This window comes from Prunus persica, chromosome G1 (assembly GCF_000346465.2).
Source record: "Prunus persica cultivar Lovell chromosome G1, Prunus_persica_NCBIv2, whole genome shotgun sequence".
Taxonomy (NCBI): domain Eukaryota; kingdom Viridiplantae; phylum Streptophyta; class Magnoliopsida; order Rosales; family Rosaceae; genus Prunus; species Prunus persica.
In genome coordinates this window covers 19,079,677-19,103,283 of record NC_034009.1, presented here as the reverse complement: position 1 = coordinate 19,103,283, position 23,607 = coordinate 19,079,677, and the positions used below count along the sequence as shown (strand labels likewise).

Below are 23,607 nucleotides of genomic sequence, written 5' to 3'. Positions count from 1 at the left end.
CACCCTGGGGTACTGTAGCACTTTTTGATTAGAGAGGAATTTATGAATTTTCTATGTTTTTCAGTTTCGACCATTATCTCGTTTTTTACCTGTAGCTTTCCAACTGTTGATTCAAATTTTATGTTCTTTGTATGGTTGGATTCAACATGAAAAACTAAAGAACCCAACGTGAAAAAAAAAATGTCAAAATCATTTAAATAAATGCAAAGAATTCAGTAAAAATAACACTCAAATGTTCAAACAACAAACACAAGTGTTTCCCAGTACATCTTGAGTATATATTGAATGATATATTGACTAAGTTATTTGATTTCATACTTGGATGAATTAGACTATTGGATTTTTGTATTTTACAAGGATAATTTGGTGTATTTGTTCAAGAACTTATGTTACATGAAAGTATTATAAATTGTATTTTTATTTGTATGTTTTTATTATAGTACTACTGGCGTTCCGAACCAATACGAACCGAATATTAGATTAACCAATCTGAAATCTACTAAAGTCTTTAATTTGATTAACGGAAGAGCCTTCTATCGTTCCGAAACGATTCATGCCCAGGCCTAATCGTAGTACAGAAAAAAAGAGGCAACTCAGCATTGGAAAAATTAAATAGGATCCTTTCGAAAAATATTTGTTGATTTGGGGATGGGCGAGAAAAACTTGTTTGGCACAAGGATGCCAAGGTAAGCTTCCCACGTCAGTATCCTCCTCACCACTTTCAGCCTTCATCTCATTGGCTCTCTTTCTTTCTCATCTCTCCCTCTCTTTCTCTATCTTCGTGTCGGTAATATTGGAGACTGGTCTCCGGATCTAAAGCCACCTCAAATTTGGAGGTCGGCAAGGTCGGCAAAGTCGCCACCTCCACTATTGTTGACGTGAGGAGAGTGAGGGAGCCTGTGAGAAGGAGAGAGATGATGCCGACAACGATGTAGGAGGGGACGAGGGCTCGGAGGATGGATGATTGCAATAGCGAGGTTGACACCGAGGCCGGCAGTTGTGAAGGAGGAGGAGCGGTTGGAAAGAGAAATAGGTGTGAATGTTTATCAAACCAAAATTTTTTAAAATGTGGGAGTAGTGGTCAGTTGTCAGGATGCAATTGGATAGGAATGCTGACGTGGAAAGCATACCTTGGCATCTCGGTGCCAAGCAAATTCGAATTTGGGGGGGGGGGGGGGGGGGGGGGGGGGGGGGTTTTGGTTTTTCCCAAGGGAGCACGGATGAATTCAAGTCTTACAAATGAATGTGATTCACGTATTTGAATCAAATTGTTATGAGATTGCAACCTCCTCATTGGCCTCTTTTGTCATTAACATCAAGGGATTTCGTTATTCTATTGAGTGGTGCCCAATATATCTATATATATAAAGCAAAAGGCAGAGAACGGTGAAACATTCAAAATACCAAAAAATGCCCTTTGTTAATTCAAACATTAAGAATTGAAATTATTAATTAAATGAGGATAATATGGTAAATTCATATTTTTTAATATTAAAAAAATTAAAATTAAAAAAAAAAGATAATAGGTCCTACTTTTATGGAACATAACTACTCTATTATCTTTTATTAATTCTAAAAATAAAATTAAAAAAAAAATAAAAAACCAATTAACACATACGTGAGCATGTGTCAAGGGGCTAGTATGTATAGTGGGATAAGGTAGGCTCGAATTTATGTTTTGCAGACTGCGCCAGCAATCAGAAATAAGCTTATGGCGTTTATTTAAAAAAAGAAAAAAAAAGAATTAAAGAAAACTTCATAAAAAAATAATAAAACATTGGAAAATAAAATAAAAGGTTGTAAACTTGTAGCTGCTATCTTGGGGATGTGACACCTTTTCAGGTAGCCGACACACCATTACCTTGTTTCTAACACTCCATCACCTTCCACATGCACCCATTTGCATACTCTCAATACAAAAGTCAAAAAATTATATAAACAAATTCGAAATAATAAATAAATCATTTAAAAATTCATAAGCTACCAATAAAAATAATAATAATAATAATTGGTTTTCTGCCAAGATTCCCACCCAGCCAGTTGCTTGCTGCAACAATTCCTGAGAGACCCTTTGGCTTTCCTTGGCTCAACAAACAATCACTCTTTCACTTCATTTCTGAAAACCCAAATAAATCAATCAAAGGCTCCAAAAGCAACCCAAGTGGGGCAGCTTCAGATTTTCTATCGTTTTATGATGTGCATGTGTGTTTTGTGTGTGGTGAGTTTGTGTCAGGCCCTGACAGCTCCTTGTAACTCAATCATACAATAAGCCTGGCGTCAATTATTCCCAATCTCTCTCCCTCTTTCTGTTTTGCTGCAAATAAAAGAAATTTCCAACACCAACCCATTCCCATTCTCATGTTCACTGCACAAGGCACTTCTCATCTGTACTTCTCCATTATCACCCGGTCTTCTTAAAGAAAGGTTGCTTTTTTAAGGGTCTTTTTATTTGTGATCTGGAATTTTCTCCATCAACTCGGCTAATCATTTTGTTTTTATCCTCCTTACCCAAAAAGCAAAAATTATAAAAGCCAAACAATGTTTCCAAAACTTGCTTCTTTTCCCATTTTTGGTTTTATTGAAAGTTGAAGAAATTGCAAATGTCACTATTTCGGTTACAGTCATTTACTCAATTTTTTTTATACGCTGGGTTGGTGATTGTTCTCTGTCTTGCACAGTCATTAATGCCATTTGTTGAAACCCCTTTATTCATTTCTTTGTTGATGATTTGATTTGATCTGATTGATATTTTAGTTATATATTTGATGTCTCTGGGTTTGCCTCTAATTTCTTGATTTTCTTTTCCTGAAAAAGATGTTTACCATTATTACTGCCAAAAGCTCACACCTACCAAACCTGAATCTTGTGCATTGCATGTTTCTCTACTTGTGTTTTGTGGGATTAAGCCCTTCTTTGGTAACAAATTTCATTTACTTGTAAAGCTCACTAGCATTTTCCTATCTCTGTAACCCGTCGAAGTCCACAGATTGTTTCAATCTCGGCACCAAGAAAAAAAGCCTTTTTTTCCATCTGGGTACTGAGAAAAATCCTCCCTTTTCAATCCCCTGCCGTAACTTTGCCTTCGCATATATAAAATCTTTGAGTTTCCAATCTGGGTTTTGAGAAAAAACGCTTTCTTAATAGCCCCTTGTGCAGGATTCTTGTGTTTATGCGTGAAAGCTTGAAGCTTTTCATCTGGGTTTGGAACTTTTTTTGTCTGATGCCTATTGGGGTGTCCAAAAATGGCAAATCTCGTCCCTGGTGTGCTTCTCAAACTTCTACAGCATATGAACACAGATGTGAAAGTTGCTGGTGAGCACAGGTCCTCTCTATTGCAAGTTGTGAGCATTGTTCCAGCGCTTGCAGGCGGTGAGCTTTTCCCAAACCAAGGTTTCTACCTTAAGGTATCAGATTCCTCTCATGCCACCTATGTATCTCTCCCTGATGAACATGATGATTTAATTCTCAGTGATAAGATCCAACTGGGTCAGTTTATTCATGTGGACCGGCTCCAAGCCGCCACCCCTGTTCCCATTCTCCATGGGGTTAGGCCAGTACCAGGGAGACACCCTTGTGTGGGGAGCCCTGAAGACATTGTTGCAACTGATTCTCTTGGATTTCTTAACAATAATTTGCGTTCAGGTTTGAAAACTGTAGAGAAAGTGAAACCTGAGTCTAAAGTATTAGGAAATGGTCATGCTGGAGAAAGGGACAAACGTGGAATAGTGAGATCAAATGGTAGTGCTAAGGAGGAGCAATTGGATAAGAAAATAGGGTCTTTTAGCAGATCAAAGTCTCAGCCATCAAAACCAGCATTAAATGTTGATGTGAAGAAGGAATTGCCGAGAATAAAGTCGTTGAATTCACGGTCTATCCCATCATCTCCCACAAGTTGTTATTCGTTACCTACTTCTTTTGAGAAATTTGCAAATGGGGTCAAGCATCATGCAAAAGTCAAGGGAACACCTAAGGTGGTTGGAGTGTTGGAAAAGGCAAGTTCTGCTCGTGGGGCTAGTCCTGGGAAGAGATCAGTGGTGGGAAACCCGATGAAGAATTTTGTTCAGGGGTTTGAACTGGGAGCCAAGGCCCTGAGGAAGAGCTGGGAAGGAAATATGGAGGTGAAGAATAGAGAGAGTTCAAAATTGAGGACTACCACACATGATCCGAAGCAAGAAGTTCGGATGTCTGTAAGTTTTACAATTCTTCCATATTAATTTTGAAATTGATGTTATTTAGTTTTTACTTGTTATTAGTTTGCTTAAGTGTACTGTGGGTTGATTTAAATTGGTTCTGTTCCTTTATTTGAGATTAGATTGATTTCTCATTTGGTGGATCTTCTGAGAGAAAATTTTGATTTTGGAGATAAACAACTCAAATTAAATGTGCCAGCAATTATGAATTTTAGGGTTTGAAAAATCTTCTTCTTCTCTCTCTGGTTTGGATTCGATTTTGCGGTAAATTCCAAAAGATGTAGGAAGTAATTCAATGTTTGGTGTTTTTTTTTCTCTTGTACAAATCAAAATACTATATTTATTATTTGAAAAAACTTGCATTTGCCAGGCTCCTAGAAAAAGTACATCAAGTGAGAGGTTGCCATCTAAAGAGGAGAATAAGATCCAGATGTCTGCAAAGTCATTGAAAGAAGAGAGTAAGGTTCAAATGTCTACAAAGAAAGTTACTGCAAATGGAACTTTGGGTGATCAAGATAGGTCCAATAAACAAAGAGTTGTTGGAAAGAAATCAACAGATGCTAATCATGGATTTCCTGGAAACTTGGTCAAAGTTTCTTTAAATAATAGAAAATTGACAGATGGAAGTTTTCCATGGGCTTCACTCCCATCATCAGTTGCAAAGCTTGGAAAGGTATATCTTCTGTAACATCTTAGATCTTGGTAGATGTCTTAGCATAAATGTTCTTGCCTGCCTATTAAATGTACTACAGTGTTTTCCTTCAGCAATTTTCGTTGGTAGATGCTGCAGAAGTCAATTAGAGAATCTTATAAAATAACGAAGTCAGATATCTGAGGTCCCCAATTGTTCTTGCATATATAGGGTTACGGGCTTGTGTTAATTTCTTAGCTTTTGATCTGCTGTGTGCCAATGAGTTGTTTTGATGGTTCAATTTTCTTAATTAGCAGACAATTTTGTAGTTTCATTTTAAATATGAGGAAGAGTTTAACTTTTCTTTTCACTGAAATTTCAGTGACATTCATTTTAATTGGTCTTCTGATCTTTCTGAGAATATATATTATGCTGTACAGCTCAGCTCTTCTTTTTCTTAAAATATGCTTTTACATCTACTATGACAGGAAGTTTTGAGACACAGGGATGCAGCACAAATAGCAGCAATAGAGGCGGTGCAGGAGGCCTCCGCTGCAGAGAGCTTGCTACGATGTTTGAGGTATAACTACATCTTTTTGCCAGTGACATGGAATATATTATTTTATTATTTGGGAGTTAGACTTAGAGTTGTGGATTTGCTTGAAGTTTCCTTCTAATGGTGCTCAACATAATCAGTGGCCAAAAGTTTCAATGTCATTAAAAATTGAGCACTTGTCAATTTGATTGATTTTTCTTTAAGCCTGTTTGTCAAATTTTCAAAGTACCGAGCTGAAAATTTCGTTTGTCATGTAGGTTTAAAATTCATTCACTTATCTCATTATTAAAAAAAAATGCATTTAGTTATTCTGGAGGCACCACATCATGGTAGAAGTGTCGGGATATGAATGGTAATGGTGGGGTGCTGGACTATGAGAGATATATTAACTCTCATTTGGCTTGTCAACAAGAAGATCTTTTTCACTTATGCCTAAAAATTCAGTAACTCACATAATATACACAATATTTTTGGTCTTGGGGTTGTTAATGCATTTAGTTATCATGAAGGCAAAGGCCATGGTCAGAATGATAAATATGCATGGTACTCACATGTAGGGTTGAGGAGCCAGACAAACTGATCTAACCACGAGATAGTGGGAGGTGAATACAATTCAGTTAGAATTTATTTTCTGTCACTATCTCCAATGGAAACTCAATTGAGTTGCACTAAGGAAGGCCATCTTCCAATGATATTGTGGTTGGATTGTAAAAATGGTTGGACATTCAGACCCAGAAGATATGGAACAGTCTTTAGAACTTCATGCGTAGTTTTTTCGTGGTTATTGACAATATAATGCAAAAGTGTGATCCTTAGGGGTATCCAAGCTGCAGCTAGATGGTCGTTGTGATCCCTGCAATCCATATCTTTTCTAACTCCTTTTCTGTTGATTCACTGTTAAATAGCCCTGCTTATTAGAGTTATAGAGTTATCAGCATATATGGCATGGAGGCTGTTTTCTTTTCGTAGTGTACTCTCATGAGATACTTGCACGATAGAAGCCTCCACCGAGATATGTTTAATTGTGATAGGACCCTTGTACTTTAGTATTCTGCATTTTCTGTTCTTAAATTTGTAGAGTTACTCTTACGGTGCAATTCATTTACCACCTATGTATGGAGTATCAGTAACTTTTACGCTATTGTGGTTAGAGATACCTCAAATGTCTAGTTTGTTTGATAAACTCAGACAAAATACACGAATTGTAATATCAGTAGTAAACTCAAACTAGGTGTGGAAATGATGGATTTGTATTTCCCTGGCTACAAGATACCCAAAAGCGACTATTTCCTTATCTTGGCATGATCAACTATAATTAGGGATATAATATAGAAGGCTTTGGTCATGGATTACATATAGCGTAGCTTTACCAAAAGCGCTTTAGTGAAAGTAGGTGGTGTCTGCGTAACAGCGAAGTAAGTTATTTACCAAGTGCAATAAGTTTCTATAAATTGGGTCATAGGTTGTGCAATCAAGAATAGCATGTGCTTCAAATAGGTCACAAAAAATGTAGGTGAAGGTTTGAATTGTAATTAGGAATACCACTGATGCTTAGGAATCCAAGGCATATAACATAATTTTGAACAGGAGAATCACTTGTATGAAGTCACCTTGTTTGACCAGGGAATTTTGGGAGAATGGATTTGCGTAAAAGGTCTACGAACATCAACTTGTTTCATGACATTGTCGGGGATTTTAGAAATAGTTAGATAGTAGATTCAGTTCCCTTATTGTTGTCATTTCTCACTTAAGTACTTGTGGGGGTGGTTAAGAGGTTCGATTGTATATTAGTACGAGTAAGTTAAGGGAAAGTGCACATCCACATTAATTTGTATAAATTTGTTGTACTCTATGATCTGACTATTTCCATGGCTTTTCTAGTCCTTCATATATACTTCTAATTGTGGCCAAGATTGATTTGCCTCTGAGCTTTTTATTTTTGGGGGGTCCATAAATTTATCTGTTGAATTTTTAGCCTGGTTCTCTACTTTGTTGTCTGACATTCTTTTTTGTATCCTTTTACCTTGGTCCTGTAGCGTATATTCTGAGCTAACTACCTCTGCCAAGGAAGATAACCCACAGCCTGCGGTGGAGCAGTTTTTAGCCCTCCATGCTAGCTTGAATAATGCTCGTGTAGTTGCTGATTCTCTATCCAAAACTATACCAGCTGGTTCATCCCCAGACCGTGAAGAATGCCTATCAGAAGATGCACTAAAGATAACATCAGACAGACGGAAACAGGCAGCATCTTGGGTGCAAGCTGCATTAGCCACCAATCTGTCATCTTTTGCTGTATTTAGTAAAGAGTCCAGTTCAACCTCTGTTCCAGCTTCAGCTTCCTCTCAAAATCGAAAGATTGTCTCTGCAAATCAACCCACGTTAGTTCTAGAAAATTCTATGAAGAATACTTCAACAAAATCTCAAGGCAAAGTTCGCCAGACAGTTGGTTCCAAGCTTCCAACACCAGGAACTCCTCGCCGACTAGGGGATGGATCAGCAATCAGCCAAAAGCCACAGGCACAACCTCCACCCGAATGGAATAGAGGAAACGGCCTTGATGAGGCTGTTGACTTGGCTGAAATGTTGCAACTGCAATCACAAGATTGGTTTTTGGGGTTTGTGGAGAGGTTCCTGGATGCTGATGTGGACACTTCAGCTCTGTCAGATAATGGTCAAATAGCAGGAATGCTAACACAGCTCAAGAGTGTGAATGATTGGTTGGATGATATTGGTTCTAGTAAAGATGAAGCAGAAACAAACGCTGTTTCAGCTGAAACCATTGAGAGGCTAAGGAAGAAGATCTACGAGTATCTTCTTACCCATGTTGAATCTGCTGCCGCTGCACTTGGTGGCGGATCACAGTCATCACCACGAATTCGAACAACAGATACAAAAGTAAGAAAGTGAATCAATTAAACCCTAGTTTGGTTGTGTGTGTTTTGGTGTCTGCGGTTGCATAAATACAGCGGCAAGCCCTGGAAGCTGTGCCCTCAACCACCAACTTGTCCTAGGAGCTCAGGCCGTTAATCTATGTACATAACTTCACATGGGTTTGAGGAGGTATAGATGGAAAGGTTGTTACTTACAAGAGAGAATTTGATTTGAAGTGCAAGGTGTCATTTCTTTTTTCCATCGTTTAATTCAATTGTTACCTGAAATTATACAAGATTGAAAAAAATTGGGGAGCGGGGAATTTTTTGGTTCTTATAGCATCCTTGTGAGCATTAGAGATTCTTTTTCAATCTACACAATTAATCAGTTAGCTTTGCCATTTTTTCTCTTTTGAGAAAATTACTTTTTTTCAGCAAATTACTTTTTTAACTTAACCTTTTATTTTCCATGTAAATTTTCTTCAAATTTTAAAAAATTGTAATGGTAACCATGGAAGTGGCCATTTATCATGACAGAGAAATACCAAGAGCTAGTTATTTTGTTTCTGAGTACTCCCAAAGCCTAACATGATACAAAAACTCTGCATGCAATTCCACCATCTTCTCAAAAGCAACCTCGCTCGTTTTGGTACCATGAATTATGTTACAAAATTCTTTCTTGCATTCCACAAACTCCAACATAGCATAGCAAACAACTCCCAATCCTAAAGAGATCGACAAAGGGAGAGGAGGAAGAAGAAGCACATTTGCTTCTCTCTTCTCCTCTTCTATTTTTTCCCCCTTTTCTTTGAGGTTTGTGTATAACAAGTCTCTTGCGGTCACTTGAATAATAGGCCCCGATCGGTAACATTTTAAGGGTTTGATTTCATTTTCAGTGAACAAAAATGAGGCAAAAATACGTTCAGTGGCCCAAAAACAGAAAACACTGAGAATGTTTTTATAAAATGAAAACAAGTTCATGTGTACTTGTAGAAAACAGAAAAAAGTTGTTTTCGTTCTCATGGGAAACGTTTTCATAAAAATAACTCGCATATTATTATTTCAAATTGTACTGCCGCATACGTTTTCATTATTTTTGTTTTCTGAAGATGTTTTCTAATTAATCCATCAAACGCATTTTCATTTCATGAAAATACAAATTCGTTTTCTTGTTTTCATTCTCTGAAAATATTCTAAGAAAACATTCTCCGAAAACGTTACTAAACCAGCTCAAAGCCTCTTATGGTAATTTAGTCTAAACCATACTTAGATATGAGCCCTCAATCCCCTTTTTTGTTGTTGTTATTGCTAATTTCTCAATCCAATCTTTTTCCCGAAACCCTCCTAAATTTGTTCATTTTCTCTAAATCTATTTCTACCCAGCATCTGAAGAAGTTTGCTGTTTTTGCCCAATGTTGTTCCATTACAGATTGTTCGCTATTATGCACAATTTTAAAAATTCATTTTTTATTTTAAAATTTTAAAACCTATGTTGATCGACCATCTACTTTAAATTAGGGCTATAAGAAAAGAAGAAGAAAAAAATGCATTGGGCTTTTTTATGCTTAGGCCTTATGACTTGGGCTTATGTTTAAATGGCCCTGAATAAAATAAGGCCTTCTAGAAACATCCAAATTACTTTTGGGACTACTGAGAATAAAAATGGGTGCAGTGAAAAGTCTGATGCTCTCCTTCAATAAATAGCATGTTGACCAGCGTAGCTGCAAGTCTTTCTGCATTGATTTCTAGCAGGAAAATGAGAGAGCCAAAAATGAAGCTTCTCAGAGCTCTCAAGCTTCTGCTTCCATTTCTAGTTCTTCACTTGCACGTCGCCTTCTCTGAAGTCTTCTTCGAAGAGCGATTCGAAGGTAAAAGAATCAGAACTATAATCAATAAACGCTTTTTTATTTTCGGCATTTCCGCAGATTCCGAACAGTGTCTAGGAACTTCTTGCATTTCAGATCAGTCTTTAGAGCTTGATTTCTTAGATTTTCTTGTTCTCTCTCCTAATTAGTAGTGAAAGGGATGATTTTGGAGCTTGTATGTGGTTGTCTTGTGAAAAGTTTAAATGTATTGCTTAGTTTGAATGCTGTTCTCGGATTGACCAAGCTCTGTGTTACACCTTGTTTGGTTTGTGAGAAAATGGAAGGACAGTAAGGATCATGAATCAAATGGATGCATGTATGATTGTATAGTGACAAACTGTCAACTTTGTGAAGTTCACTCAGTTGATTATGAAACTGGGTGTCTGTTTGTGGGACAATTACTTGGTTGGTTGAGTACAAAGTTTTTTCATTTATTCTTTGTTTTTGAAGTTTCTGATGTATTCTCATAAATAAAAAAAATAAAAAAATAAAAAAAAAGGTTTCTGATGTATTATAATGATTGTTGTGGAAAAAGATGGGTGGAAGAGCCGGTGGGTCTTATCAGACTGGAAAAGGGCAGAAGGAAAAGCAGGAACGTTTAAGTACACTGCAGGGAAGTGGTCTGGAGATCCGGATGATAAAGGTATCCTAACAACCCTTTGCTTATTAGTTCTGTTTTAGAACATATATCATTGATTTGTTGTTGAACTTGCATTTAGGAAATAAAATGCTGTTTTACTGTTCATCTTTTGTAGTTATGTAGAATTTATAGAGCAGTTTATATTATTTAATTCAGAAATAAACTGAGATAATATACTTTGCACCTGAAAAATTATGTATATGTGGAATGTTTTCGTTCCAAATCAGATGTGATACTTTAAAATTTTCAATCATGGGTTCAAAAGCAAATGTGAACTAGTACTGTATTTGGTACCCTATAATTTACTGGTTTGAATGTTTTAGTAAGTTCTGGAGAATCTGAAGTCATAAATGAACTCAATGCTTAATTGTTAATTCGTGTGTTTATTTAGTTTGATATTGAGTGCATGCATTTGACATGAGAACAGTTGTGTGATATGAGAAAAGTGTCCACTGAGAGCTGACATCTATTAGTGTGACTCTCTACCTCTTTGGTGCTCACAGTTGTACTTAAGGCTTAGGTCAAATCCATGGTCGTGCCTTGAGTTGACCCTTGGACTAGTCTCTACAGTAGTTTTAAAATGCGTTGTTAAATGTGTTTTTAAAATGTGCCTTCTCCTATTTCATAATATAGGAAAAGGAATATAAGAACAGTGGAAGGAGGACTTCTTAGAAAGAAGGGTAATATGTAGTCGCATTAAGAAGAGAAAAGATGAGATGTGGGTTGCAATAAAGAAACGATGACCTGTATCTAGATGGTTACTAATATGTTTTCTTCATTTTTTCAGTTCAAACTATATAACACTGCTCATATCATGTTTCCTGGTGGACAACTCTGTAAAATTAAACTAAAATTTGGCATAAATTATATCAGCTTTATTGTCCTAGAATTTGTGTACTGAGATTAATATGAACCTTCACTTTGGTTTGACAAACCAGTTTATGCTAAACAAAGAATAATAAGATCACAAATAGTGAAAAACTTAACATGACAGAGGTAATAGTCATTACCTTATAGGTTTGTAGGAACGGGAGAGAAATGCCTTTCTTTCATAATCAACATTTCGTGGTTTTCAATTTTTAATTAGAAGCCACATTGGAGTCTCAATTAATTAATGCCTTATGTAACTGGAATTTGTGTACTGAGTTACCAGTGTCTGCATTTGATAGCTTACTTTCTGAAATATATGCAGGCATTCAGACATATAATGATGCCAAGCATTTTGCCATATCTGCAAAAGTACCTGAGTTCAGCAACAAAAATAGAACTCTAGTTATCCAGTATTCAATTAAATTTGAACAAGAGATCGAATGTGGTGGTGGTTACATCAAACTTATGTCTGGCTATGTCAATCAGAAGAAATTTGGTGGTGATACTCCATACAGGTCTGTGAACACATTACCTTGTATATACATATTATTTATATCTGTATATGTGTTAAGTGTGTTTGAGGGTTTAAACATGCCAGGAGGTGCAAGGATTTCTTCTGCATATACAAGGAACCCAGCCAAATCTTGTTGGATTTGGATTTATACATTTCTATATGCTCTAATAAATTATGCACACAGAGAAAGGAAAAGGTGTTGGCAACACTAAGCATTAAAACATTACGAAAGACTGCCTCTTCTACATATTTTCTAGGAAAGGAGTAGTTAGACTGCAGGCCAAAACCCTCCCAATAATGGGAGTCTTTTTCCAGGGGTTGGGGTCCATGTGGGTTATTGTGCATGGTTGTATTTAAGCTGACAATAGATATGCTAGAGCTGACTTTTTCTTTTGTTTTTGGTGTGATATACTGTGCTTAAATGATCCATAACCAGATCCCATTGGTCAATGAGGATGCTTATAACAAACTTAGAAACAATAATGTTAAAATCCATATACTTCTCAAACATAACAAGCTGCACTTGTAGATGGAATACTGAAGGATATTCAGAAATATTTTTTGGATGTAGAATAATAGATAAGCAATAACTGGTCCTATAAGCAGTTTGTCTCAGTGAAGGCTTTACAAGATCATGGGGAAGATAAAAAGTGTTGCAGATTGACTTGGTTAGGAAGAACCTAAAAACTGATCATGAAAGCATAGGCATGTATGTGCGCAATAATATTAGTCTGGTATTTGGTGGTGTTGAATTCATCTTGGACTCTTCTTGCCTTTGCCTATATCAAGCTCACATACTGAATACTACTTGAGTTGGTTGCATACTATGTAATTTTATTTATTGTTATTAATGCTTAACTGTATGCAAAGAGAAAATGGCTTCTGACTCTTCACATTATGTTTTCTGCAGTTTCATGTTTGGACCTGATTTATGTGGCACACAGACGAAAAAGCTCCATGTTATTCTTTCTTACCAGGGCCAGAATTATCCCGTAAAAAAGGATCTTCAATGTGAAACAGACAAATTAACTCATTTCTATACATTTATTCTTAGGCCTGATGCAACTTACAGCGTCCTTGTTGATAATAGAGAAAGAGATTCTGGAAGCATGTATACAGATTGGGATATACTTCCTCCACGAAAAATCAAGGATGTCAATGCCAAAAAGGTATAGTGTTTTGATTTAAGTTGTGGACAAAAATTGATTTAGTGTTTAAAATTTGACAGCCGCTTTTGACTGAAAGTAATATTTCTAAATCAGTACACAGTACTTTGTATCTTGTAGAATTCTTTGGTTAAATATGTGCCTATCCCACATCGTGTGGGGCTCTCGCATACATCATTGTTTCTTTGTGCGCCAATCTCTCTATCATACCCCAACCAAAGAAAAATATTACCTTACCACAAATTATATATTGACTCGTGTCCTCCTCACAGCCAGCAGACTGGGACGACAGAGAGTATATTATTGACCCTAATGATGTGAAACCGGAGGTATCACACTCTATCTGTATTCATGATTGATTAGGTTACAATCATTTTGCATGATTTATACTCAAATTTTTTTTTTTTTACTGTTGTAGGGATATGATTCAATTCCATCACAAATTCCTGATCCAAAGGCCAAAGAGGTTTGTCAGTGTTATATGTTATCAAGTATTAACACAAACATGATGTCCTGGAAAGGAAGATTCTCCTTTTGTTATATTTATATATAGTGTGGAACTGTTTGATATTCTTAATTGATATGATTTGAGAAAGAAATCTACCTGAACCCCATCTATATTCTTTGGCAGCTGACCAACAATTATTAATTCACTTGCTTTTATCTTCATTGAATAAATTTGTTAGTTTATCAGGAATTTTTAATAAAGTCTGAACTAATTGGATTCTAAAATTTCCGAAAAATGCTGATGGTTTCTTAGCCTGAAGATTGGGATGATGAAGAAAATGGAATTTGGAGGCGACCAAAGATCCCAAATCCAGCATACAAAGGACCATGGAAGCCCAAGGTGCTTTTGAGCTAGATGTATAACATTGAAACTCATTTGTTGGTGAAGTTTCTAACTTTTGGTACCTATGCCATCCTACAGAAAATCAAGAACCCCAACTATAAGGGAAAGTGGAAGACTCCTTGGATTGATAACCCAGGTATGTTAACGTGCCTCAGAATATTTCCATGGCAGATATGGTTTATATTTTAGACTAAATTATCGAAGGAATTTGGACCTTCATCTGGTTGGAATCTTAGGAAGAAGTGAGAATGAAAAAATATATATACTGGAGATCTTGTGCTGTATACTTTCATTATCTCATACCAGGACCTGATTGATCTATATTATCAACCTATTTGATCATTCAACCAACTTATAGTGACCCCTGACTTGAAATTCCTGGCTACAATAGAATGCTAGGCCAATAACATATATTAGATGCAATCCTGTTTTAAGGTCTATTTATTTATTCAAGGGATTCTAAAGTTCTGTTCACGTAGTTTGCATTTTCTTTAACAACATAGTTGAGTTTATCTATGTGTGTGTGATGGTGCAGATTTATTTATTGTATAAATGATCAATGTGTCTGGATAGGTTAGCCGCATTCCACTTTGGTTTAAAGAGCACTTACCTTTTTCCTCTGTTCCTGCAGAGTTTGAGGACGATCCTGACCTTTATGTGCTGAAGCCAATAAAATATGTGGGCATTGAAGTTTGGCAGGTATGTGTTAACTGTGTCATGAGTCGTGCTTTTTCTACCAGGATTTAACAAATTAGATTGAACTCTCTCTCTCTCTCTCTCTCTCTCTCTCTCTGTGTAATGTGGAGCCTCATCAAAATCTTGCAGGTAAAGGCTGGTTCAGTTTTCGACAACATTTTGATTTGTGATGACCCACAGTATGCAAAAGAAGTTGTAGAAGAGATTTTTTCAAATAGAGAAGTGAGTTGCTACTCTTAAATGTTTATATTTGTCATTTATCTCAGTTAAATTGTCTAAGTTTCACAACAATGAGCATAATTTTAGGCTGAAAAGGAAGCTTTTGAGGAAGCAGAAAAGCAGAGAAGAGCTCGAGAAGAAGAGGTGATTACAAGAAGCCAAGTTGCTTCTCTGGTTTTTCTGAAGTCCTACTGTAGTGGTCAAACAATAATCCTTCTGAACAACATTTACATCCCATTTGATTGCTTGTGTAGGATGCTAAAAGAGCGAGTGAAGAAGGTGAAAGAAGAAAGAGGGAGAGAGATCGTCAGTATGGAGATAGGAGGCGTCATAAAAGGGTATTGTATTTCCTGATTCAGTCTCATTAATGATATTTTGAATTTTTTTGTTTTGTCTAAATATCAACATATTTCTAATGGACTCAATGCTGTTAATCTATTTTAGGGTATTGAAGACAAGTTTGATAGATAAAATAGATTTTTTCTTAAGTACATCCAATCAAAATGATCATACTGGTAGGTATTGAACTTCAATTGTGAATCTCTAAGAACATTAAGTTTTTGTGGGGAGAGAAAATGAAGGTAATACAGCATATTTGAAAAGGAAGTATGGCTTATATGCCTCCACACAGTAAAGGGGTCAGAAGGAAGATCCAAAAATAGTCTGGGGGAATAAGGTCTTGTGCTTAACAAAAAAAAAAAAAAAAAAAAAAAGGTCTTGTGGATGCCTTCTTTTTCCGTTTTTGGGTGGATTACTGTAAAAACTCATAAAATGGATAAAACACAGGCAACCTAGTTAGATGGGGATGCCCTTATAAAAAAAATTCAACTGATAGAGTACTTAGCCTCTTATTTTTTAACCACGAAGAAGAAAGGAAAGAAAAATTAAAGCTACAATATTTGTATTTAAGTTTGGCTAAGCAGTTGATGTCTTGATTATGACCACAATATCATTAAGATAGTAGGCAACTGTCAGGACCGATATTACCTATAAGCTATCCCTAGTAAAAACCTTGTGTCCCATGTGTTAAATTATTGTGACTGAGAGTCTAATTTGAGAACTTTGTCTTGTTGTGCAGCATGATCCCCGTGATTATCTGGATGATTACCATGTAAGGATTAACCTTTTCTCTATTGTTTCTCTTCTTTTTTTCACTTCCTCATATCTTCCCTTATTTGTTCCTGTCACATTAATTCCTTTTCTCCCATTAAGTTGTAATCAGTTTAGCAAAATTATTTACCCCAAATTGTATGTAGAAGTTAAAAGTTTCTTAGCATTGCTTAAGTTGCTTGTTTGCATGACTTGGAGTAGGAGCTTTACTGCTGCGCCTTTTATGGTGCCATTTAATCAGTGGGCAACTTACCAAGATTTATTTTTAATTTTTATGTTGGTGCTGGTCTTGAGATCCTGAAAGTGTATCATTACCTATGACCTAAAAATTAAATTTTAACCGAAGTTTTAAACTTTAAACTTTTTTTCTTTCTTTTCGATTTCTGTTTTTTGTTGATCTTGCAGGATGAACTATGAGGCAGCAGCAGATGTTTGTTGTTTGTACCATAGCTTTGGGAAAGGAAAGGCATTCCCAACAATTAGAGACGCATGTTCTAAGGACAAGCCTTGTGTGTTGTACAATTGTTTAAACATCAAACGCAGACTCTTATTAATTGCCAATGTTGGGTTTACTGAACCATGAGTTGTGGATTGTATGCTATTCTGTAAACATAATTTTGGCCGAATTACGGGTGACAGTTTCTTTTTTTAATCATTGAAAGTGGAGGATTTGTGAGCTCATCCAATATTGGGAAAGTGAAAAAGTACCACTGGACTAGACTAATCGAGAATATAAATAATCGAGGGACGGGGACTTGAACCCAGGATGTCTTTTAATATTGGTACTACTAGACGGGCAGCCCTGATATGGTGCAAGTGGTGCTATTGCATAAGGCTTTTAATTTTTTTAATTTTAAAATATATTAATATTATAAAAATTGTATACTCTAGGGTGAGTAAATTGATGCAAAAGTGTATTTTGTGAAGTTGGTTTTTAGTGCATATCATTTTGTACAAGGCCTAAGTTTGAGTTGTAGTGATGTGATTGTATACGTATTTTTATTTCCTTTTTCATTATAACGACAAAATTTAAAAAAATATAAGAGCTTGAAAAAAAAAAAAAATTTCAAGGGGAAAGATCCAACTAAACTAACAATAGTATATATCACATGTATACGCTTTCTCCTAACAAAAGCAAAAAAACATAATGTCTTTTTCTTTCGCTTGAGCTCTTATGTTTTTTTAACCAAACATACTAATATATAACTTTATCAAATGAAAATGTTAAAAAAAAATTATGAATTTGATTTGTGATTGTATTGCATGCTAGTTGATGATGAATTTTAGTTATAAAAAAAAATGTTTCATGACATTAACATGGCAAATGTTTTTTTTAGTATTTTCATATTAGATTATGTGAAGGCTCCAATTTAAATTTTTCACAGGGCCTTCAAAATCTTAGGACCGGCCTTGCTACTAGACTAAGAGTTGGTTATATTCGACATGTTGAGAATGAGAAGTTGTGATGGAATTGGATTGTTTTGTAACCATGTAACACTCAAACTAAACACTGGATTGAATAATTGTGATTGATATTATATTTCTCTAAGAGGAGGATATATATACAAGTACAAGTTGATTTTTTCTACAAGGAAAAGTAATTAGCTAATTATTATAATTAGGTAACGTGAATTACACCAGGAAATCAGGGATCACGGGATCCTTAAATTATGGCTCACTCCAACCCTCCTCCCCCTCAAGTTGGTACATATATATCTCATATGCCCAACTTGTCAAGTGAGTCATGAAAAACCTTTACTGACACTGCATGCGTTAAGACATCTGCCTGTTGTTCTTTTGACTTTACAAATGGTATATAGATTAGCTTATCTACCAACTTCTCCTTGATATAATGCCTATCCACTTCAACATGCTTAGTTCTGTCATGTTGAATTGTATTATTTGCTCTCACACAGCTTAGTTGTCACAGTAAAGCTCCATGCTTTCTTTGGTGGAAAATCAATTTCAGACAGGAGTATTCTTAGCCAAAGGATTTCACAAACTCCTTGTGCTATGCCCCTGTATTCTTCCTCAGCTAAAGATCGAGCCACTACATTCTGCTTCTTACTTTGTCATGTGACCAAATTACCTCTAATGAAAGTGAAGTAACCTGATGTAAACGTCTATCTGTTATATTGTCTGCCCAATCTGCATCTGTATTACCCTTGACATCCAAATGTCCCAGTTTTCTGAATATGAAGCCTTGGCCTAGAGCTTTCTTCAAATAACTCAAAATCTTCATAACTGCCTCTAAGTGATCCTTACTAGGAGAATGCATGAACTGTCTAACAATATTAACTGCATATGCGATATTTAGTCTAGTGTGCAAAAGATAAATTAGTCTTCCCACTAATCTCTGATATCTCTCCTTGTTGGTTGGTACTTGATCATGATAGACTGCAACGTATCCTGATAATCCACTCCATAAGTCTGCGTATACCCTTTGGCCACAAGTCTTGCTTTATATATGTCTATTATGCCATCAGCTTTGTGCTTAATTGTGTACTCCCATTGACATCCAACAGGTTTCTTTCCTTCAAGTTGCGGAACTATCTCCCATGTTCCATTCTTCTATAAAGCCTCCATCTCCACATTCATTGCTTCCACCCATTTTGGGTCTTACAAAGCTTTTTCCAATCTATTAGCTTGAGGAGATAATCTATGTGTGGAGACATAATCAGCAATGGTATATTTCACCTTGCCTTCCGTTGAGAATCTGTCATGACTCGATCCGAGAATAAAGAATATTCTCGAATTAGAGTGCTTGAATTGAAATAAATAAATAAAAGGACTGAAAATGCTTTTACACTACATAAAAGTGCTTTTGATATTTGTGGGAAACTAATTAAATCAAAACCCTAGGTCAAATAATTCCTTCCATTTGGGGATTATTTGACCTAATTGGGAATTATTCAATTTAATTGGGGATTATCCAATTAAATAGAATATTACCTAATTGGGTCGAGAATTGATTTGATTCCTACCCCAATTCCCAATTAAATGAGGAGTTACCTAATTAAATTAGGAATTGATTTGATACTTACCCCAATTAGGAATTTGATTTACCATAATAAATCAAATTCCTAATTAATCAAATCAATTCCAAATCGGGGAGGAATAATTCCTTTCCATCTACGGAATTATTCCTCTGAAACCCTAGCCTCCGAGACCACTATAAAAGGATGGCCACACAAAGGTTAAGGTATGCCTAAATTCCTACTAAAACTCTACATAAATTATTTCTCAAAAACCCTAGCCACCTCCTATCTTTCTCTCTATCACACAAGGCTCCGGCTACTCGATTTTTCTTGAATTACCCTACCTAACTTAGGCATCGGAGGACTTTTGGCCAACACCCCTCGGATGTGGTCCTTTTACTCCGATCTGTTTTGCAGGGAGAAAGAGAGGCGGAGAAGTTGAATGAATCTTGGGCGAATATTCTCGTGGGGAAATTTGCTTCCACAAATTGGTGCTTTCATTGAGAGCACGAGATATATTCAAAGCGTGCTCCAAATCCATCTTTCACACATTTTTTCAAACAACCATGGTTGATACAAGACGTACGAAGAGTAACACCACCACGATGGGCCCATCTCATGGTTTCGTGGTGGAAACCTCAATGCAACCGCACAGAATCGTGGCTGCCAACGCCTTGCAGTCGTCTTCTAGTGCTTTGCAGCCGCCTTCAGCTGCTGGAATTGCAGAACAGCCATCACATGACCCCGGGACCTCCACAGCCTTGCAGTTGCCAGTGCCGATTACCGAAGCTGCTCTACCTCTATGTCCTGCCGTCGGAGCACAGCAGTAGCCATACCACTCAACTACCGGATTTGCTGCGCAGCCCTATGGCTATTTCGACGTCGTCCCAGTCTTGGAGCAGATCCATTCTTTCCCTCCTCTGCGATCATACTTGACATATGCACCTGTGTACGCATCTAATGGAGCCCTAGCCCATATGCCGTTGAGCCCGATGCACAACACTCTACTTGATCCGCGCAGTCAGGTGGACCTTAACTCACGGGTCAATCAACTCACACAGAAGGTCGATGATCAAAACAACCTGATTGGCCAGCTACTCAGGCAGATCAACTTGAATCAAAGCCCTAACCTTGGACCCCGTGACGAGGAGAGGAGGGCAACGAGCATGCCGGTGAGCAGTTCGAGAGGTCCCAGGCTGGTCAGACAAGGGCAAACCGGCAGGGGAGAGAACGGGATAGAGCAGATGAGACGCAGATAGCCGCGAGCCGTACTTTGAGCCGTTCGAGGCTACGACCAAAGACCAATGTGCTCGAGAGGCTAGGCCCACAGTCTAATGTCCACGCTCGCTTGGGCCCACAAGGAGCTCGAGTTCGTGAGCAGTCGCATGACGAGCGCAATGACCGACGCCCACCAGCCCGCTAGAGGACCAACATGCGGCAGCAAGCTGTAGAGGAATCCTCACAAGTTCAATCTACTAATCTGCCCCACGAGCAGGGCACCCAAGGGGATCGACCCTTGGGAACCAAGGAAGAAGTTAGCCAGTCACGCTCGAGGCACCGAAGACGTCGACCTGAGCGACCTTCCTTGCGAGCAGAAGATGATGATCGACGCCCACCAACCCGCTCAAGGACCAACACGCGGCGACAAGTTGTAGAGGAATCCTCACAAGCTCAATCTCCTAATTTGCCTCACGGGCAGAGCACCCAAGGGGATCGACCATTGGGAACCGAGGAAGAAGTTAGCCAGTGGCGCTCGAGGCATCAAAGACACCGGCTCGAGACTCCAGCCCTGCGAGCAGAGGATGTGGAGAAGCTAGTAAATGATCGACTCTAAGCTCTCCAACTTAAAGGAAGCACGGAGGAGGCCCTGCACAAGGAAATTGATCGAGTAGACTGCTCGCCCTTTACTGACAAAGTGGAACGAGCTCCTCCACCGAAGCGGTTCACAACGCCATCCATCACTCTATTCAAGGAGGACTCTGACCCTGAGAGCCATTTGATTCACTTCAAGAGCGCTATGATCTTGTACAAGGCAGACGATGCCCTGATGTGCAAAGTGTTCTCGATGACCCTGCAAGGAGCAGCTCAAGACTGGTTCCACACTCTACCGTCCGTGTCGATAGGAAACTTCAAAGAGTTAGCCCTCATCTTCACAAAAGAGTACACCTCCTACAAGACGATCAGAAAGCATGCGGACCATCTGTTCAACCTGCGCAAGAAGCCAGACGAGTCTCCACGAGACTACCTGAGATGATTTAAGGCTGAGAAGGCTAACATCATAGGATGCAATGACCAAGTTACATCCTCAGCTTTCAAGAAGGGTTTGCCAACCGAGCACGAGCTATACTCGGAGCTGGCCGTAACTCCAAGTCAAACCTTGGCAGAAGTGTTCGCGACGGCAGAACGCTACGCACTTTGGGACGATGATCGTATTGCCGCAAAGAAAGCCAGCGAGCAAGTTGATCACTCGACGAAGCAGGCAAACCAAAAGAGCAACCAGTTTGAGCAAAAAGCCCGGGATAAGCACAGATTGCGACCCCAAGAGAGGGGCTCAGAAATAGGGACCTTCATTGACTTCACTATCCCAATTCACCAGATCCTGGCTCAGGTGAAGGACAAGCCGTGGGTGAGGAGGCAATCACCCATGAAGAGAGACCCCTCTGAGAGGGACACCAGTAAATACTGGGCATTCTACGGAGAGCACGGTCATTACACCAACAACTGCAACACTTGGAAAAGGCACCTTGAGGAGCTGGTCAGAGAGGGTCATTGCATAGAATTCGTCGCAAAGAAGGCCATCCATCCAACAGATCGAGGATCGTGATGCGGCTGCCAAGGAACCTCCCAAAAAGGTCATTAGAATCAACACCATTCTAGCTGACTCCCAGGAGTCCGGGCTGACCACCAAGGAACGCAAGAGGAAGATCGCGCAGGCGACTTATATCTCCCAAGTCACAACAGGAGTACCAGTCATTGTGGATACACCCATAATTGGTTTCCAGAAGAAAGACTTGATCGGGCTTGACCTGCCGTATAATGACGCCCTAGTCATCCGCATCCAGATTGAACAAGCTGTGATCGAGCGAGATCATATGGATGAGGGCAGCGCAGCCAACATCCTGCAACTATCTGTCATCCAACAGATAGGATTGGAGCTCAAGATTAGCAAACTTTCCAGGTCGCTCACCGGCTTTAATAGGGCCACATCAATCACTGTTGGAACGATTGACCTTGATGTCCACTCACCCCTAGTGGTCTGCTCGCAAACCTTCATGGTCATCGACGAGATCTCCCATTACAATGGAATCTTGGGCTGACCGTGGATCAGCAAGATTGAGGCCATCACATTGCTCTACACCAGAAGATTCACTACCCTATCCCTGGAGGCGGAATCGGGCAGATCAATAGTGACCAAGCCATGGCAAGAAGATACACAGCTCAATGACTCAAGAAGAGCAAGCAGTTGCAGTTCACACCAGTAATGCAAGCTGCCAACGAGGCAGGAAGTGCTCCCAGCAAACAAGCAAGCTCGAACGGGAAGGGAGCTGCTACCCCACAATAGCAATTAATGAGCCAGGATCAAGGTGAGGGAATCCGCCCGGAAGACTTCCCTAAGAAAGGTTGGAAGCCTGAGGATGACATCGAGTTAGTACCCCCTATCTTGGCCAGCCAGATAAAGAAGTGCAGATCGGCTCACGCCAGAATCCAAACAAGAAGGATTGAGAGAAGGGAATCCGCCTGGAAGGCTCCCTTGAAGAAGGTTGGAAGCCTGAGGAAGACGTTGAATTAGTACCTCTCGATCCTAACCAGCCAGACAAGGAAGCGCGGATCGGCTCGCTCCTAAGCCTAGACGAGAAGGTGGAGCTGACCACCTTCCTCCAAAACAACAAAGACATGTTTGCGTGGTCACCATCTGACATGCTCGGCATTGACCCAAACATCATCTGCCACCGCCTCCATGTCAACCCTGCCAGCAAGCCCGTGGTGCAGAAGAGATGTGACTTCGCTCCCAAGCGAGTCGCGATCATTGAAGCCGAGATCGACAAGCTTCTAGCTGCCAGATTTATTGAAGAGGTCTCCTACTTAGAATGACTGGCCAACATTGTTCTAGTGGCAAAACAAGAAAAGGGCAAATGGAGAGTGTGCATCGATTACACCAACCTCAACAAAGCATGCCCTAAAAACAACTTTCCATTATCGAGGATCGACCAGCTCATGGATTCAACTTCCGCCAACTAGCTGCTCAGCTTCATAGATGCCTACTCCGGCTATAATCAAATTATGATGTACGACGATGACAAGGCGAAGACCTCTTTCATCATCGAGAGAGGGACCTACTACTACAAGGTCATGCCCTTTGGGTTGAAGAATGCTGGAGCAACCTATCAAAGGCTCGTGAATAAGATTTTCAAGGAGCAGACCGGCAGAACCATGGATGTAACACCCCGACCC

General features: G+C 38.7%; 3 protein-coding genes across 3 annotated transcripts; all 3 read left to right on the top strand.

Moving 5' to 3' along the window:
• Positions 1,626–8,653, top strand: LOC18789039. The gene is made up of 4 exons (XM_007221811.2): positions 1,626–4,187; positions 4,561–4,863; positions 5,310–5,401; positions 7,414–8,653. Exons 1-4 carry the CDS (start codon positions 3,243–3,245, stop codon positions 8,282–8,284), a joined length of 2,211 nt encoding a protein of 736 aa, XP_007221873.1. The 5' UTR covers positions 1,626–3,242; the 3' UTR covers positions 8,285–8,653.
• LOC18790953 (calreticulin-3) lies at positions 9,934–16,858 on the top strand. The gene is made up of 14 exons (XM_007222486.2): positions 9,934–10,115; positions 10,648–10,755; positions 11,945–12,137; positions 13,047–13,305; positions 13,575–13,631; positions 13,721–13,768; positions 14,063–14,149; positions 14,231–14,288; positions 14,784–14,851; positions 14,978–15,070; positions 15,155–15,211; positions 15,322–15,405; positions 16,146–16,178; positions 16,583–16,858. Exons 1-14 carry the CDS (start codon positions 9,953–9,955, stop codon positions 16,592–16,594), a joined length of 1,320 nt encoding a protein of 439 aa, XP_007222548.2. The 5' UTR covers positions 9,934–9,952; the 3' UTR covers positions 16,595–16,858.
• Positions 20,588–22,472, top strand: LOC109946656. Its single transcript, XM_020555128.1, has 3 exons — positions 20,588–20,971; positions 21,416–21,910; positions 21,966–22,472. Exons 1-3 carry the CDS (start codon positions 20,588–20,590, stop codon positions 22,470–22,472), a joined length of 1,386 nt encoding a protein of 461 aa, XP_020410717.1.